The sequence below is a fragment of the Anomaloglossus baeobatrachus genome, chromosome 4, assembly GCF_048569485.1.
Source record: "Anomaloglossus baeobatrachus isolate aAnoBae1 chromosome 4, aAnoBae1.hap1, whole genome shotgun sequence".
Lineage (NCBI taxonomy): Eukaryota > Metazoa > Chordata > Amphibia > Anura > Aromobatidae > Anomaloglossus > Anomaloglossus baeobatrachus.
Window position 1 is genome coordinate 230,344,862 of NC_134356.1, and position 19,024 is coordinate 230,363,885.

Below are 19,024 nucleotides of genomic sequence, written 5' to 3' on the forward strand. Positions count from 1 at the left end.
GGGGTTCCCACATTACTGGTAGCAAAAATGTCTTAGAAAAGTAACATGACTCTATCCTCAAAAGTAATCAAGCAAAATCTGAACATTCAAATGCCCCCTCCCTTCTGACTCCTACAGTGTGCTTAAACTGCTGATAAACCAACATGTGTAGCATTACTGTGCTAGAGGAGCCCACTTAATGACAGGAATTGATATAAGTAATTACAATGTTAAAATAATATACAGGAACGATAAAGATATACTCACCTAGATGCCGAATATGCCAGGCTGGAGGGATGATGGAATATTTTTTATGGAACACAATAAGCATGGGAGGAGTACTTACTCCTCCTCCAATAGTGCTGCTGTACAGATTCTCTCTGAAAATAATCCAAAGTATCTTCAATCAGTATTCTAGAACATGGTGTAAAATGGATAAATCTTCTTCAGGTAGAATTCCATACATTTTTTAGCAAGTACAGGTAGACATTTCCTATATTGATTCTTGGGTCTTTCATAACTACTGTGTAAGAACTTAACAAGCAGTCATGGTGGAACCTTGTGTGTTCTACAAAATAGTTCTGTAGAACATCGGGAATTAGGCAGTTATAATTTAGTGGGATGAGACTTTCGGCAATAGCAGCGTTTTGACATTTAAAAGCTGCCCAAGTATTCACCAGTCACTGGCGTACTATACTGAACTATTGGTATATGTGATATAACTTACTCCACATTTTTCTTCATCCATTTCTCCAGTTTTTTAGTAATGTGCTGTTGTCTCCACTCAGTCATGTTTGCTACAAATACACCCGGGTTGAAGGAACAGGTACTTGGGCTGATTCCAAGTTTCTGAATTGCCTTCTGTCTGTAGTCGAGGAACCCCATGTAGGTGTTCTACAAGCAAAGTATATTTTTTTATTATATAGAGCATAACTAATTAAAAGCATGTTCATATCTCAAGAAAGTTTGGTATCTCATTCTAGCAAGTTATACAGTAAGGGCATAAAGGGGAATTTATAGGGCCCTATAGCAAAATGATATGGCCTCATGTAACGCTCACAGCTGGTGTAGAAGCAGTGAGTGGGAGTAGTGGACACAATGGAGCACAGGGGGGACCCAGGCTTACCCTTTAGTGGGAGGGGCTAAGTGCCTCTTGTGAGGCAGGCACCAGATACCCCTCCCAGGGCAGCGACTGGGACTATGGCAGCTGACCCCCAGGACAGGAGATGGCCTCAGGAATAGGCACAGGTGCAGGCAAGTACAGGCAGGTTGGCTGAGGCAGACAATGAGGCATGCATGGACAGGTATGGTGGGCACGGCAGGGACAGCAAGGTAAGGGAAGGCAGGTACACGTGATGGACAGAGGGATAACGGGACAGGAGATCGTGACCTGACAACTAGCTAGAAGCCAAACTAACTAAGGACATTGCGCAGGCACCTCCCCTAATGGAACGGTGCCTTGAAATACATAGTGCCTCTCAGTCATAAGCTGAGAGGCATTTCCTGCAAATAGCATGCTGGCCCTCTAAAAGGAGAGTCGGTGCGCTCGCACATGCCCTAAGAACACTCCCGGGAGACCTGAGCTGTGTGCACAGGCTCCGGCAAGAAGAGGAAGCAGGAGCACATGTGGATGGCCGCAGGGCAGCTAGGGAAGAAGCAACGCAGCAGGGACGCCGGCACTACACCTCAGAATATGATGATAGAAAATTGAAAGCAAAGTAGAAATAAAGATATGGGGACTAGGACAATATATCAGAAAACCCATATAGTAGTGCTATATAGGAGAAAGCCTCCACTTTGTTATTCCCTACAAAAAGGTACAATGTACTTGAGTCTGTTTCTTTAACCTTTAGTCGTGCGGCATCCATTGGACCCCAAGCAAGTTTGTTTCATATTTCCGAAAGTAGGTAACCATCCATTTGGGTAGTTTCAGAGCTTGAATGACCCTCCCTGCTCAGTGCATCGCAAGATGTGGCGTTGACTACACACTCCCCAGTGTAGTGCAACGACTAATAGTGTAAGTGTGACGCCCTGGCCGGGCCAGGTAGTCACAGATAGGGCCCCACATTACACTAGTCCCCTAACGAAGGTGACGCCGAAACATGCGTGTCGGGGCTGGCATCACATGTGAGCATTGGTATCCCCGTGTCCAGGTAAAAAACCTTTCTTTATGTATTCTTTACATCCATATCTCGGCTGATTTTCTGCCACAGTTACTCCTTGCACAATAGATCTCTAACTATTATGTATGCTCTATCAAACTCTTATCTATACATGCCTCGCATGTACACCCTTTCAACCTCCACTTACACATGTGTATATACACCTTGATTAACCCCTTTTTACACATATTCCTTCTGGTATTGACTTTTAGATACTTTTACATGTAAACTTTTATTACTTTACATACCATTGTTACTATCACTGTACACGTGCAGGTTGATAATTGTGTATTTGGCTTTTTTCTTTATGGCTAGTGTTATATATGTTTATCTTTTATTAAAAGAGCTATCTTTTGGTCAACCACCATATACATATTATTGATGTCAATTTGATATGATATTTCAATCTTTTTGAATTTTTCTAGCAACCATCAGCTTTAGTATTGTGAATTGATTTTACATTTTTGTATATCATTCATCAGCCTCAATATTAACGTTGTAATACCTGTACATTGATACCTGCCCTTACTGCACACAATATTTATACATGTGATGCCCGTTTCTAGGTTTTCTGCCAGTTGGCAATCATTTTTAATAATAAAATTGTTATACTTTTTGACCTAACCGGTTTCCTTTAGAATTTTTTGTTCTATTTTTCGGTGCCTTGTTTATGTTACCGTAGGTCAATTACATCCATCTGACCCACACACTATTATTTTGAATATGTACTAATTTCTTTACACCTTATACTCTTTAGTGTGGTGCACGGTCATTTTCATTGATCAAATTTCTGTGTTTAAGGTGACAGCAGCCAAACATGTAAACTCTAGTCACCTCCCTCAGAGCTTGATGGACACACCAGGGGCCGGAGCCAGGTGGTTGGCCACACCCACTGAAGAGTTCAGAGAGCCTGAGGCAGGAAAGTGTAAACAGTCTGTTAGTGGAGGTGAAGTGAAGTGGAGGCAGGCCTGTGTGTCAGGTCTGCAACTAACTGAGAGGTGCCAGGATAGGATCCCGGGCACCTCTGGCTAGGAGGCAGGCGGAGGCCTCTGCCTGCAGGAGCCGGGAAGACGGCTCGGTGGAACCGTGGTGGACCGGGACAGGGTAGTGGCCCGCCGGTACCGACACGGGGAACCGACTCGGAAACCGGAACACAAAGGGGGGTACTCAGACCCTGAAGCTAGGTCCAGAAGCTACTGGGGGCTAGCTAATTAACTGATTGCGGCCAGGACTATAGGTCCTGTCCCACCCAAAGTCCCGACTGAAGACAACAGCCCAACGAGCGGGATAGAAAGCCACCACCACGGCAGAGAGATCCCACGGGCCAGCGTCTGCGGCCAAAGGGATCCTTCGACAATCACAAGCCGGGGAGCGGACTCCTGTAGTTTCAGGCGTAGGTAGTCCATCATCACAAAATAGGTGCAGGAGAAAGGCAGAGACCACCAACCGGGTGGGGGACCAGACTGCTGCCGGCTGGGGGCTCCAACCACCATCACCTTGGTTTACCAGAGACTCGTGTGTGTTTACTAATAGTGAGTACATCAGTGCCCTCCGGCCGCCCATCTCCCTGCACCGCCCAACTACTCCCACAACGGGTCCCGGGGCCACCATCCCTACCCACGGAGGGGTTAACAACTTGCTGCGCAACATCTCCCCCGGGTGCCCCATAACTGCAGCGGTGGTGTCCACCTTCACCACAACCCGTGGGTGGCGTCACGAACTTAAACACTGCTCCGGCCGTACACCTACGTCCCCCTAAACCGCCAACCCCTTTTAGATCGGAGTGACCGTGGACCCCCGGGTCCGAAGACCCTCGAGCCACCCACTGAAGGTCCGGACCCGATCGGCTCGACTGCCGCCGAGCACGGGGCGGCACATAAGTATTTTAAGTGCGCAACTAACTGAAAGATTAACGGACCTCTGTCAGCACAGAATGACTGTTCAAATAAAGTACAGGCGCTTGGTGTATCATGGTGTAGACAAACATTTAAATCCACCTTCCCATCTGCTTGTTTTCCATCTATCTCCACACACCCTCCCCTCTTCTTTGATAGTCAGCTTTAACTTCATAGAGCCAGAGAGGGGCAGAGATAGAGGGAAAACAAGCAGGTGGGAAGATGCAGTTAAATGATTGGCCCCACCATGATGCACAAGCGCCTGTACTTGGTTTGACCAATCATTCTGTGCTTACAGTCCCTTTAAAGGGAATCTGTCAGCAGGTTTTTCCTATATAATCTGAGGTCAGCATGAGGTAGGGGTTAAACACAGAATTCAATAATGTGTAACATGTCAAGCTGTGTGCTGTTGTTTACTTAAACTGAAGGCTTTATCCCCTGGTGATTATCATTGCTATGACTAGCTGCCTTGTGCCAAGTTGTCCAACTCTGCACACTCCTTTTAATAAACAGATCACTGTCTATAGACTGGTGTGGGCAGGGACAGCTTTCTCAGCTCTGCTACATTGCTAAATCTAAAAATTCTGATTATGTCAGAACTGCTTTACCTAAGTGATATATGGATGCATTCAGGATGTCTTTGCCTACATCATACTGCTATCAGATGAGGTAGCACACACCTTCTGACAGATTCCCTTTAAGGTCTCTGCGCCACAGAATCATGTAACGTGATCACATTGGTGGGGGTCAGGTATTGGGGATCTCCAGCAGAGTCTTGAGTTTTTTTCAGTTGAGATTTGGTCATTAAAATAAATATTAATTATAAAAAAGTTTAATCTCTGTTGATGTGACATATTTTTACATATTTATATCTTATCAATTAAAAAATAGAAATAAAATAACTATTGTAGTATCACATTTGTGCATAAAAAAAAGAAATGACACTTGCCATAAATATATAATTATTTTAAGTAATGTAAATGCCACTCTTCTTAGATGTTTGATGTTTTTTATATTTGTAATATCAGTCCCATTGTCATGGAGAAAAGTGGGGCAATTTTTTTTTTTCGGCACTTTTCATTTGTGTGCCGTCCCTGTGCTGTCCGTATGTGATTGTTTTGGTTTTTTTTTTACTCGGCAGCTATTAATATTTTACCGGACCATTTACAAGTTTCCCATCTTACATAATTATATAGTATCCTTAAAAAGCAAATGTTATACTGATGGTCCGTATTATGGCATCTGATTTTTTTCTCGTAGTGTACAAAATTTGGAGTCAAATCGCAGAACGCTACGATTGTTTTCAAATGCCGAATACTATCAAGAACAAATACGAAGATTTGTACTGCCTCATTGAGTAACATTGTTCTGAGTACAATCCCTTTTTTTATCGGATTGCACGCCTCTGATTTATACGCTCATGTGAACAAACCCCTACATAGACAATAGTTGAGGACTATGCCCACGTGGCAAAAAACCCCATTAGATTTACATAGAGGGAAGAAAGGGCCAAATCTTAGGAACATAGAGGCACGGGAACAAGGCAAAAAGGACACCGAATTCAGGAGAACCACTGCATTTACAGCAGGTCAAAAATGACCTACTTATGGCAAGTGACAGGTCCTCTTTAAGACGCACCTGTATCCCTACACTTGCGATAACTTCTTGAAGTGACGGCAAATCACAGTCATCAGAAAATGCGGCAATGTGTCCTCTTGATATTTTAGTGTTGTAAAGTTCCTGAATATCACCTGTAAACAAAGAAAAAACAAACACTTTAATGGAGCGGACAGTTTAACACTGTTTTATAGGAATGTGAGTACATGGTGTAAACTTTTAAGGATATAACATTTGTAAACTTCAAGTTTAAAGAGAATAAAAAGTAAAACCCACATTGAAGAAAATAAGTTAATATAAAATGTATTCACTTATATTGGGCCATTAATTCCACAGCGCTTTACATACATCAGCAACACTGTCCCCATTGGGGCTCACAATCTAAGGTCTTTGGGGTGTGGGAGGAAACCGGAGTACCAGGAGGAAACCCACACATACACGGGGAGAACATACAAACTCCTTGCAGATGTTGTCCTTGGTGGGATTTTAACCCAAGACTCCAACGCTGCAAGACTGCAGTGCTAACCACTGAGCCACCATGCTGCCCAAGTTATGACTTAGGGGTACTTTGCACATTGTGACATCGCTACTGCGATATCGTCGGGGTGAAATCGAAAGTGACGCACATCCGGCGCCAATTACCGACATCGCAATGTGTAAAGCCTAGATGCACCGATAAACGATCGCAAAAGAGTCGAAAATTGGTGATCTGTGCGGTGTCGGACATTTCCATAATGTCGCACCAATAGGAGATACGATGTTGTTCCTCGTTCCTGCGGCAGCACACATCGCTGTGTGTGAAGCCGCAGGAGCGAGGAACATCTACCTGCGTCCACCGGCTATGCGGAAGGAAGAAGGTGGGCGGGATGTTTACATCCCGCTCATCTCCGCCCCTCCGCTTCTATTGGCCGCCTGCCGTGTGACGTCGCTGTGATGCCGCACGACCCGCCCCCTTAGGAAGGAGGCGGGTCGCCAGCCAGAGCAACGTCGCAGGGCAGGTAAGTGCGTGTGACGCTGCCGTAGCGATAATGTTCGCTACGGCAGCTATCACAAGAGATCGCATGTGCGACGGGGGCAAGGACTATCGCGTTCAACATCACTATCATTGGCTAGCGATGTCGCAGCGTGCAAAGTACCCCTTACTGTCAGGGTATTGCAGCATGAAACTTTATTAACCCATGCCATGAAAGAGGGCAATGGATTACATGAGAGTACATGTCTATACAGTCTCTAGATATATCCATGCAGATAGGTAAGGGACCCCCTCTTATTCCAAGACTGGTGCTTTGAAATGCCCCACCACAGAGGAGTGTGACCATGCATGTGTAACACCACTTCATTCTTTCTCCACCTTGATGCTACAGATAGTCGAATACAGTTTTCAGATTTTATTTTAGACAATGCCATAGAGAATGAATGTGCTATGGGCAGTGATAGGGGTTGCAAAACACAAACAAATGGTTGAAAATATATAGCATAAGCATATTACACACTCACTTTTTAGCCAAAAATATATGCATTTCACAAAAAAAATTGGGGAACTGGATCAGAATGCTTTTGGAACATGGTCATACATGTTTCACAGCAAATAATTCAGCAAAATGCAAATAAATGTGTTAGATTATATTCAAGATTATTGTTACTATACAGTGTTACATGATAAGAAAGTCAAAACGCTTGATATAAAGCTTCATCTTAATTATTTATAGCATTTTTTTTATTAATTATGAATTGAAATTCTAAATTCCAGATTATGCTTAAAGGGAAGCTGTCACCAGGTTTTTGTTATGTAATGTAAGAGAAGCATAATTTAGGGCTGACATCTTGATGCCAGCAATGTGCCAATTGCTGAGTTACTTGCTGTCATTTTGATACAATCAAAGTTTTCTCAGCTGCAGATCTAGCAGTGCTCAAAATGCTGAGTCCTGTGTAACTTCACCCACACACCTGATTGGCAGCTTGATTGTTCACTGTACGTTGGCAGAAAGCTGTTAATCAGTGGTGTATACAAATCAGAGTGTTGATGCACTGGTCCTAAAGAAGAGGTATATCCTCGAAACGCGTAGACCGATGGAATAAAAGAATACGTTTATAACATCAACGTGCTACATCTTCATTTTGGCTGATGCGCGGCATTAACCCCCTCTTCACTCTGATTTGTATGCACATCCACGTGGGGCTGCAGCAGACGCCATCATCCTATGCTCTATCAGTGGTTGTGACTATCACAACCTTTTCAGGTGAGTGTATTTTTCCTGATCTACCTCACTGATCTGTTGGTATTACACTATCAGCGCTCCTTATTTTTCAGTTAATCAGTGGTGTAAGCAGGGTTTCATAAAACAGAAAAACTACCGTATTTTCGGATTATAAGAAGAACTTTTCCTCCCAAAAAATTGGGAGGAAAATGAGGTGTGCGTATTATAATTTGAATGTGTAGCTTATCGCGGGAGGTGGAGGAGAGGGGTAGCAGGAGGCTGGGGCTGCAGGCACTATGCTGGGTGTGCGGGCACTGTGCTGGGGCTGCGGGCACTGTGCTACAGCTGCTGTACTGGGGCTGCAGGCACTATGCTGGGTGTGCGGGCACTGTGCTGGGGCTGCGGGCACTATGCTGGGTGTGCGGGCACTATGCTGGGGCTGCGGGCACTGTGCTGGGGCTGCAGGCACTGTGCTGGGGTTGCAGGCACTGTGCTACAGCTGCAGGTGCTGTACTGGGGCTGCAGGCACTATGCTGGGTGTGTGGGCACTGTGCTGGGGCTGCGGGCACTGTGCTGGGGCTGCGGGCACTATGCTGGGTGTGCGGGCACTGTGCTGGGGCTGCCGGCACTGTGCTGGGGCTGTGGGCACTGTGCTGGGTGTGCGGGCACTGTGCTGGAGCTGCAGGCACTGTGCTGGGGTTGCAGGCACTGTGCTACAGCTGCAGGTGCTGTACTGGGGCTGCAGGCACTATGCTGGGTGTGTGGGCACTGTGCTGGGGCTGCGGGCACTGTGCTGGGGCTGCGGGCACTATGCTGGGTGTGCGGGCACTGTGCTGGGGCTGCCGGCACTGTGCTGGGTGTGCGGGCACTGTGCTGGAGCTGCAGGCACTGTGCTGGGGTTGCAGGCACTGTGCTACAGCTGCAGGTGCTGTACTGGGGCTGCAGGCACTATGCTGGGTGTGTGGGCACTGTGCTGGGGCTGCGGGCACTGTGCTGGGGCTGCGGGCACTATGCTGGGTGTGCGGGCACTGTGCTGGGGCTGCCGGCACTGTGCTGGGGCTGCCGGCACTGTGCTGGGGCTGCCGGCACTGTGCTGGGGTTGCAGGCACTGTGCTACAGCTGCAGGTGCTGTACTGGGGCTGCAGGCACTATGCTGGGGCTGCGGGCACTGTGCTGGGGCTGCGGGCACTGTGCTGGGGCTGCGGGCACTATGCTGGGTGTGCGGGCACTGTGCTGGGGCTGCCGGCACTGTGCTGGGGCTGCCGGCACTGTGCTGGGGCTGCCGGCACTGTGCTGGGGTTGCAGGCACTGTGCTACAGCTGCAGGTGCTGTACTGGGGCTGCAGGCACTATGCTGTGTGTGCGGGCACTGTGCTGGGGCTGCGGGCACTGTGCTGGGGCTGCCGGCACTGTGCTGGGGTTGCAGGCACTGTGCTACAGCTGCAGGTGCTGTACTGGGGCTGCAGGCACTATGCTGTGTGTGCGGGCACTGTGCTGGGGCTGCGGGCACTGTGCTGGGGCTGTGGGCACTGTGCTGGGTGTGCGGGCACTGTGCTGGGGCTGCGGGCACTGTGCTGGGGCTGCAGGTGCTGTACTGGGGCTGCGGGCGCTATGCTGCAGGCGCTTTGCTGCAGGTGGTGAGATGGGTCATCCTGAAAATGGCGGTGTGGGCTTCAAATAATGGAGCCCGGAATCGGCACGTGTACAGATGGAGCTCTCGGCTCAAGATCTAATCTGCACATGCAACACCTCCGGCCCACTGATCTTCTAGCAGCGGACTTAAGGAAAATGGCGCACGGAGGTGGCGCTTGCACAGATGAGATCTCGGCTTGTCATTGAGCCGATAGCTCAATCTGCACACGCGCCGACTCCGGGCACCATTTCTTTGAAGCCCGCACTGCCGACCATTCTGGATGTTGCCTACCTCACAGCACCCGCAGCGAGCATCTGGTACGCCCCACAGCATTGACCTGTCCCACCACTGCCCCTGCCTCCTGGTACTCTGCTCCACCATCACTGCCGACCTCCCGGGTAAGACATCACCGAATTGTAAAACGTACCCCCTTTTTTTTTTTACCCCCTTTTTTACCTTTTTTTTCTTCTAAATTTGTGGTGCGTCTTGTAAACCAAAAAAATACGGTATATGGCATAAGAGATGTAGTCTTGTAATTATAATTTCCTGCTGATAAAACACTGATTTTATTGAAACAGCAAAACAGCCTGATAAGTGACAAATTACTGGAATCAGGATCTCAGCCTCTACTCTCAGATTACATAGTGTAACTAAAATGTGTTGACAGATTCCAACATCTAATATTAGTGTCTTTCATTCAAAGCTGAGCATATTTTAGGGCATTTTCACACCTAGCTTTCTTGATATTTTTATTTCTGCATGTAAAATGCAGACTATGGCAAGAAAACCACAGCAGCAATTGCAAGTGAAAAATACAATGAAAAAAGTGCACCCATGAAATGTCTTTTATTTTGCTGTTACAGTATAACAGCGTGAAAAACGCATGAGGAAAAATACCCCAGACATAACCTAACATGTGAATAATCCCTTACACAGTAAATCCATAGGAGTACTTATAGATGTGGAGGAATCAGTCGCTCTCTGGTCCTGGACCCATGTGCCACATATGAAGACACCAGTATTATAAATGTCACATGGTAGGTGGGATCCCTGTTACAGCTTATACACTGGAGTCCAAAAACTTCAACTTAGTTCTTGAATGTTACATCTTAAAGGGAACCTGTCAGCAGAAATTTTGCACTAAACCTAAAAGATTCCCCTTCTGAAGCTCCTGGGCTGCATTCTAGCAAGGTTCCGATTTCTATTGTGCCCCCTTTTAGACCAAAAGAAATACTTTATAAAGTGGTACCTTTTCCTATGCAAATCTTGATAATGGTACATGGGGGCGGGCTGTCTGGTGTCCGTTATCCTGCCTCCTGCTGCTTTACGCCGTCCCCCATCGCTCAATTTCATACTTTAGGACGCCGCCCAGTGTGCCCCAGGTCTTGCGCATGCGCCGTGCCACTCTAGCGGGACTGTGCACTGTGCACAGTGGGACCGCTGTGACGTTGCGCAGGTGTGAGATTATGGGCGGCGCTGTGATTTTCATCAGCAAGTACCCGCCCATAATCTCGTGCCCGCGCTTTCCCCTCTGCCTCCACCGTTCTGCGCAAGCACTGGCCAGATGACCCCACGTCACCTCTTTCCCATCGTGGTAAGAGGTGACGTGTGTTCATAGGAAAAGGTACCACTTCATAAAGTATTTATTTTGGTCAGAAATTGGGCACAATAACAATAGGACCCTTGCTAGAATGCAGCCCTGGAGCTGCAGAAGGGGAATCTTTTAGGTTTAGTGCAAAATGTCTGCTGACAGGTTCCCTTTAAATTGAAATAAATTGTCTGATAATTAAGTAAATTAAATCCTACCTAAAACAATGATGTCATCATCCAAATAAATGACTTTCTCGTGTTCCGAGGTAAGCAAAGGCAGATAAAAACGGACAAAATTCAGCTGTTTTGTTAAACAGAGAGAAAGAGACATGTACACATAAGTGATAAGGAAAAAAGAACATAATATAAAACAAGTCTAAAAGTCTACTACGGCTAGAGATGCAACATGTAAAGGAGAAAGCTGAGGTATAAAGGTTTTGACTTTTCAGGCCCAAAGTCCGAAGCTGCACTATTGAATGATTAGTGGTGTTTTCTAGGATAAGGGGAATTCAATGAGTTGTAACAGAACAACGTACATTGTATCAACAGATCTGGGAACAATAATAAGACTCACAATTCAAAGTACTAAAAAAAATGTTGCTGTGCTGAGATAATCTTATATATGTGTCCCTGCTATGTACTGTGTAATGGCCGTGTCTGACCGTACAGGGACATGGTCTGAAGAAGCAAGAGAGTATACAATAAAGGACAGCATGGGATTGCAGCTGCTGCATTATGTGAGGTAAAATATATTTAAAAACAGGGAAATATGTTACCTCACAGAAAGGATGTCATGAGTATATCTCGCTCGGGGGAGGCCCCAGGTGAATATAGTGTCAGAAGGTCACAGCGTCTTGCCGTTGGTAGGTACACTACTGTTATTTGATAACATATCCTTGCTTGTGGTGTTGTAAAGGATAAACACACTTTCCTGCCTGGTTGCTGGCTGTAGCTTTCATTCTCAGGGGTGGCTCTTTGGGATCACTCCCCTTCCCTATTTAAATCATGTAATCTGATCACATGATGCCTGTGATAGAAACTGAATCCTTCATTTCTATGTGGTCCACTTTGGAAAGAGCCTGCTCTGGAAGACATTTTGTCGTGTTGTGTGCAGCTGGACTGAAGCCTTCTGGAGTGTTTTTCCTTTTCATGTCTATATCCCCTGGTTTTATTCCTTCCCTTGTGTTTTTGTATTGTAGTGGCGAGTCTAGTGATCTTGTCGGCCTGCTCACTAGACAGGGTGAGTGAAGGTCTAGCTGAGGGCCTAAGGTATTCAGCTCAGCGACAGGTTGTAAAAACCTATATAGGGATGCTAGGGAGCTCAGGAATCAGCTTGAGGTGAGTTCACGAGGTGTCCCCTCACCCTTCTCCCCAGCGGCAAGGACCTCCATTGTATTGTGACTCTTGTGTTCCCTGTGTGTGTTGTTACATCTTTGGGGGTTTACCATGTACTAGGTAAACCCTGCTAGTCACATGTGTGACAAAGAATCAGTTATTATCCCATGCTGTAATGTCTTTATACTCTCTTGTTTCCTCACCTGCCTAGGAGCTGTGGTATGATCAGACCAGGGGCACATTTACATTATCCCAGCACAGGAATATTTTCTTTAACACATCCAAAAGGTGGAACTTACTGTATTTATATTGAAAAAAATCAATTGATTACAATGCACTCTCCTTATGGGACAAACCCTTTAAAGGCATAAAATACAAAAGACAACCGTTAATCATAAAGCCACTGCTCCTACCGTGCTCCCTGCCAGTCTTTGTTATTAGCCTCAGCAGTGAGGCTGGCATCTTTGGCACCAGATCAAAGACAATAAAGGCCCCCATACACATTAGACTAATCTCTATGGGGGTCCCCGACTCTTTCCCCAACATTATGTCAATAGGATCAGTTGTGAAAATGAAAGGGTTAACACTACGCTGCCGTGCAGGAATAAAGACTTCAAAGGTTCATTGACAATCAAAAGTGATTTTTTACTCTACGTGTTTCAAAGCAGGAAATCTTATTCTTCAGGAGTAAATCACAGCTATAGATTTTGCTTTCCTGCTTCGAAACGCGCAGAATAAAAAAATCACCTTTGATCTTCAATGAACCTTTGAAGTTTTTGTTCCTAGAGGGCAGTATGGTATTAACCCTTTCATTTCCACAACTGATCTAATTATCTTCTATAGGGACTGCTGCAGCCGGGTACTCTATATTCATGCGTCTGTACTCGTAGTAGTTGTGATTTTCACAACTACCTCAGGGCGAGTACCGTTCACCTAACTGCACATTACTCCCACCCAGGTAAGACCCTATCTGCGGCTTTTGTCTTTTCAGCTCCTACAACATTATGTCAAAGGAGATAAGGATCTGGCATGTCCGATTCCGGACTGCCAATCCTTTTGTTCTCTAAGGCTACTTTCACACATCCGGTTGTAGCAGTGCGGCACAATCCGGCGCTCTGCTGAAAAAACGAAACCGTTTTTTTTTGCCGCCGGTTTAGTTTTTCCAGCATTGACTTGCATTGGCGCCGCATGGGCTTGCGTTCCATCCGGTTTTAGTCGCATGCGGCAGATTTAGCCGATGCGGCGGCCGTATGGAACGTTCCCTGGTACGTTTTTTTGCTCCGGCAAAAAAACCGCATCCGGCCGCTGCAGCGCATTTTTCAATGCATGCCTATGGACACCAAATGCGGCGCGATGCGGCAAAAACCGCATCCGGCCGCCGCATGCGGTTTCTTCCACTGCGCATGCTCAGTAGCGCGCCGCAACCGGAAAAAAATGGACGGGCCGCATGTAAAAACTTATGCAAAGGATGCGGTGTTTTCACCGCATCCGTTGCATAGGTTTCACAGCCGGATTGAGCCGCAGTGCTCAAACCGGATGTGTGAAAGTAGCCTAACAGATAAGCTGCCACCAGAGATTTTTGGCAACGGGTCTCTCATACAGGACACAGGAGCGCTTGGCAGAGCGAACACTCCTATAATTTACTTACAGGTTGAAGAAGCTCAGGGAAGGCTGCATCAGGGCGAATTTTTCCTTTAAGAACCATGGGGTTAAACTCCACAATTTTGTATTGTATTTCTGACAGCTGTGTTCCTTCAATCCATTTTCTGAAATACAGCATTAACCAACTAAATATTCCTTTACAAGGGAAAGCACGAAATGTGGGATGTATTAATTCAATATGATGTCCCATTACCTGATATGAACCAAGGAGTTTTTCAGACCAATGATATAAAATAGCACATTGGCATTAGTGTTGCTGTAAATGCTGTTGATCGCGGCTATGGTGGCGCCCATGCGACCAGAAGCAGCGCAGATCACAACAGGAATCACGTCCTCATCCTCTTCTTCTTCCACTTCCAGTGCCGCCTCTACAATACACATTATGTGACACGACTCTTGTAGGATTTGCGTATTTTGGGTATTAATGTACGGTAGATCTCATCCTGCACTTACCTTCTTGTTCCTTTAGGCTCGGTGTCTTATAGGTTGCGCTATACCATATTGCACAAAATGTCAGCACAAGCAGAAATAGCAATATGTGATTAACTGAAACCAAAAAATAGGGAAATAACTGCATTATAAAAAAACATAAAGCATAATCTCATAATATCCTATTGTAGAGATCTGTGATATCGTAGGACTGATGCTGCCTAGCCCACTGGTGTGTATTCAGCTTTACGTAAGTAAAATACATATTGTGTAGAAAAGAAAATTGGTATTTTTGTTTAAAGTACCACTCTAACGGGTTTTTTTCAGCGCTGGAGTTGTGCTTTACATCTAAGCCCCCTGCCCTGTCATATACTTTCCTCATTGTTTTTCAGAGCCGCTCTGGACCCACAGCGCCAGAAGTTGCAAGTCACAAAGTCAGAAGTTACATCACAAGCTCTCATTGTAACTCTATGAGAGCCAGAACGAGGCTCTCATAGAGTTACATTAATTTGTGACCTCTGGCGCGATCCATTATACACTAAAGCTTCCAACAGCTCACAAATCACAGGAGATCGACTGGAGTGACACTGTAGAAATGTTAAGAAGGTGGCAGGTGAGTATCAGACAGGGGGCAGATGACTTACAGTTAAAACAGCACTCAAGCGGAGAAATAAAAAAAAATGCTGGAGTGGTGCTTTAGAGTGTTAGCTACATTTTATTTTTGATAAACATCCCTTTTTTTCCCTGCTTTGTCTGTATAGACATTGCAGTGTGGTGTATACATTATGGCAGATGAAATGATTAGTAATTGACAGAGAATTGTTATATATTGTTACAGCGCCCAAAGAGTAAAGGTCCCATTTCCACATTGCTAACATAATAGTGCAGCGTAAACAGGCTGCCGATCACCCAACAAGTGGGAAAAACGCTCGTTCAACCGGTGAAATTATCTTTTGTCTTCAATAAACCATTGTTTCAGCGGCACATCCTCCTGTGTAAACAGTTGTAATGCAAATGTCTCTCACGCACTACTCTAACCGTACGTACACCTTTTTATGGCTTGATAAAGGCCCTGTGCTGGCCAAAACGTTGCTGTTTTTATCCCCTCATGTGTATTGGGACAAATAAAAAAATTTCTATTTGATGAAGACATTTTCGATGCCTTAGATGCTATAATATTGGACCTGTGTAAACAGGTCTTGTGCTGCCAAGAACAATGGCAGACTATGCGCACTGAATAATCTATTCCTGCTTGTTTTGTGTGCATCTAAAGCCAGGTAGGCTTGTTTAAACAGGCTAACAACCAACTACCGATGGCAACCATGTTATAGGTCTGTGATTGTTTAAAGGGAATTTGTCACCAGGTTTTTGTCTCATTCTGAGAGTAGCATAACATAGCAGCAGAGATACTGATGCCAGCAATGTGTCACTTGGCTGCTCACAAGATCGGATCACAGTCGCATGACCCTCGTCTGACGCTGTGGGTGCGTGTGAAACATCACACTGCACTTGCATGTAATCTGCATGCAGTGCGATGTACACAGAGACAGGCCAAAGAGGAGATGGGTAGAAAGTGCTCCGTCTCTTTTCTCTGCAGCTGTGATCCGATCACAAGATCGGATCTCAGTCTCATGACCCTCGTCTGATGCTGTGGGTGCGTGTGAAACATCACGCTGCACTCATATGTAATCTGCATGCAGTGCGATGTACACAGAGACAGGCCAGGGAGGAGATGGGTAAAAAGTGCTCCGTCTCTCTTCTCTGCAGCTGTGATCCGATCACAAGATCGGATTGTGTAGCCCCACAAGTGTTGTGTCGGTGCATTACCTTCAGGGACTCCACGTGGATGGAACAGTCTGGTCACAGGTAGGAAACCTTCTTTTAGGATTGTCGTGACGCCACTCTCAGAATTGCGGTCAGTGGGGACCGCCACTGCAGATTAAGGGAGGCCTGGGGCTGATGGTGGGTGCAGTCAGTTGTAATAGCCTCCTGAGAGTGAGGCAAGCCCCAGGGCCCTGTGTAGGTGTGTGGAACCACAAGGCGCAGAATAACTCAACACAAGCAGAATGTCTTTCAGGGGTTTTACTCACTGTTGATGGCAGGGTGAGTAACCCGGGCGTAGCTGGGATGAACCAGGCTGGAACCAGGCGTCCTTCAGGCTGACTTATGAGGGTGGCTACTGACTCGCCTTCCTTAGCCCTTCTGTTGTTTGTGGTAACCCCGACTTGCAGTCCCTATGGGGGTCACCCAGGGAAGTTGCTGCTCCCCTCGTTTCGGCCCGTTTGCTTGTAGCCTGGACCAGGTCACTCCGGCTGCTTGCCTCCTGTGAACTATGGGCCCTCACTTTGCTACGTGGCTGCGGACTCTGTGGTGTTGTCTTGGGGGTTTGAAGTGCCCCCTCAAGCAGGTTTGGCAGAAGAAAGCTGGATCTATCTCTGCACTGGGACCTGTTACCCCTTCGGGCCTGGTACCTCCCTGGCAGTCCTCTTACTCTCCACTCCGTTGCTCTCTCTTTAGCCTTGTGTGGATTTCAGACGGCACCACTAGGTGACCGTTCTCCCCCGTCAGTAGTCACTGCGCGTACGTTGTCAGAATTGTGTAGAGCTGCAGGGTCTGCTTCTGCCCTCCCCGCACTCCACCACTCAACTGCCTCGGCTCACTGTTCCCTCCTCTCCTGTTCTTGCCTACGTCACCTAGCAACCAGGCTCTCTACCACACCCCTTGAGTGGAGATGGAGGCTTCGCCCCCTCCTGGGATCCCCAGGGGTCCTCCCCAAAGGTACATGTGTGAGACCTGATCACTATGCGCCTGTGTAGTCACACCTCGGTCAGCCTTCTGGATTACCTGTTTTGTACTGTCCCCAGCATGGGTGCAGTACTCAGTGGTGCCTGACCAGGTCAGGGGCGCCACATTCCCCCTTAGTTATCACCAGCACGTCCTCGGGCTGCAAGACAACATTTTAAAATGCATAAAACAGTAAAACATGGTAAAACATTTTAAAACCACCAGGTACCATACATCACCACCCTCCACCCACAAGTCCGTTAACCCACCCTAAACCCTCTCAGGAGGCAGGTCACCGGTTTCTTTTGGTAACCAGGTCTGGGCCATCCGTTTCCCCAGACCTTTCCTCCAATCTGCCTCTCCCGTTGGCCGCGCCTTCAGCCACTTCTGGCAGGATGTAGAGGCGGCTTTCATGGTCTGGTGGTTTCAGGGTATACCTGGCCTGGTGGAGCCGCGCCTTCAGCCTCTTCTGGCAGGATGTAGAGGCGGCCTCCACAGTTGGTGCTGACCAGGTACCCTCTTTGTGGTGGAGAGCCAGGCCCCATAAACAGGCGTGCTCCCTGGTTGCAGGCGAGCCAGGCCCCATAAACAGGCGTGCTCCCTGGTTGCAGGCGAGCCAGACCCCTAAACAGGCTGGCTCTGGTGGTGGTACCTCTGGGGTAACTATTTACACTGCGAGAGTTTGTGGCTATAGCCAGTTCATAGCCTTAAGGTTCAATTTTCAAAGTGCAAAAAGAGGTTTCTCACATTAGTTCATGTGGGCGCATTTCTTGAACAGGTAAACGTTGCAAAACTTGTCAAAACTTGTAACTTCTGTACTTTACTTTACTTTACATGAACTTTGCTCCTTTTTCCTTCTCACCAGGGCTTGGGCCTGTAGGGCTGCGGCACCTGTTGCTTTCTCCATCTCTGTCATCATCTGTAGTGGTCTCATCAATGGGTTCTTTGTCTTTTCTTTCCTCTTCTTCTTTGTCTGTTTCTTTTTCTTGTAGTATTGAGATAGCAGGTTTACTGTAGGGACTTCTGGGACATGGTGTAACATCTAGTGCGTACCATCCGCGTTCTCCTTGGTGCTTTGTAAATTCTACTGAGTCTCCTATCTGTAGGTTTCTTCCTGGGTGTCCTCTAGGCAAATGGGCTCTAACATCCCTTCTGTTCACAAAGATGCCCTCCTTTACACCAGGTGCTACTATGAAGCCATACCCTGATTTCAAACTGAAGTCTTCTACTACTCCTCGACAAAGTGGGCCTCTGACCTGGGATTTGGCCCTTCTCAAGAACTGCTTTTCCTCTAAGTCTCTGGCCGTGACCTCATCCTTCTTCTCGGGAGACTGCTGTGCAGGTGGATCCCTTGTCCTGCTGCGGCGCCGTGTCCTGCGGGCTGGGTCCTGCTTGGCTGCTATCTCACCGCTTGCAGGCTCCCAGGTGATGTATCTGGACAGATCTTCCTCAGCGGAGGATGTCGGGCCCTCTTCATCCCAGCGGGAGTACGGCAGCATCTCTGGCTCTTGGACGGGTGCTGCATCCACTGCTGATGGCTCTGGGGTCAGCTTCTCAGCTTCCTGGCCTCCCCTCCCCCTTAGTTCTTCTGAGCACTCCTCTTGTGGCAGCGCTAGGGATGGATGTTCATCAGCAGGCCAGGGCGGTGGACTCTTTGGCGTGGATGTTGCAGGAGTCTTCCTGTGGGTATGCGGGGGGAGCAGATACCGGTCCACCATCTCCTTTGGGAAGTGGGCCTCTA

General features: G+C 47.1%; 1 protein-coding gene across 3 annotated transcripts in view; it reads right to left on the reverse strand.

Moving 5' to 3' along the window:
• Window positions 1–19,024, reverse strand: part of GLT8D2 (glycosyltransferase 8 domain containing 2) — an 86,391-nt gene that overhangs the window by 22,697 nt on the left and 44,670 nt on the right. For all 3 annotated transcript variants that reach the window (XM_075344729.1, XM_075344730.1, XM_075344731.1), the window contains 7 exons: window positions 14,524–14,616; window positions 14,264–14,438; window positions 14,057–14,174; window positions 11,290–11,374; window positions 5,675–5,787; window positions 707–873; window positions 247–359 (listed from right to left, as the gene is read on the reverse strand). In XM_075344729.1, the coding sequence (XP_075200844.1) occupies window positions 247–359; window positions 707–873; window positions 5,675–5,787; window positions 11,290–11,374; window positions 14,057–14,174; window positions 14,264–14,438; window positions 14,524–14,616 (864 nt within the window). The remainder of the gene's footprint in view (window positions 1–246; window positions 360–706; window positions 874–5,674; window positions 5,788–11,289; window positions 11,375–14,056; window positions 14,175–14,263; window positions 14,439–14,523; window positions 14,617–19,024) is intronic.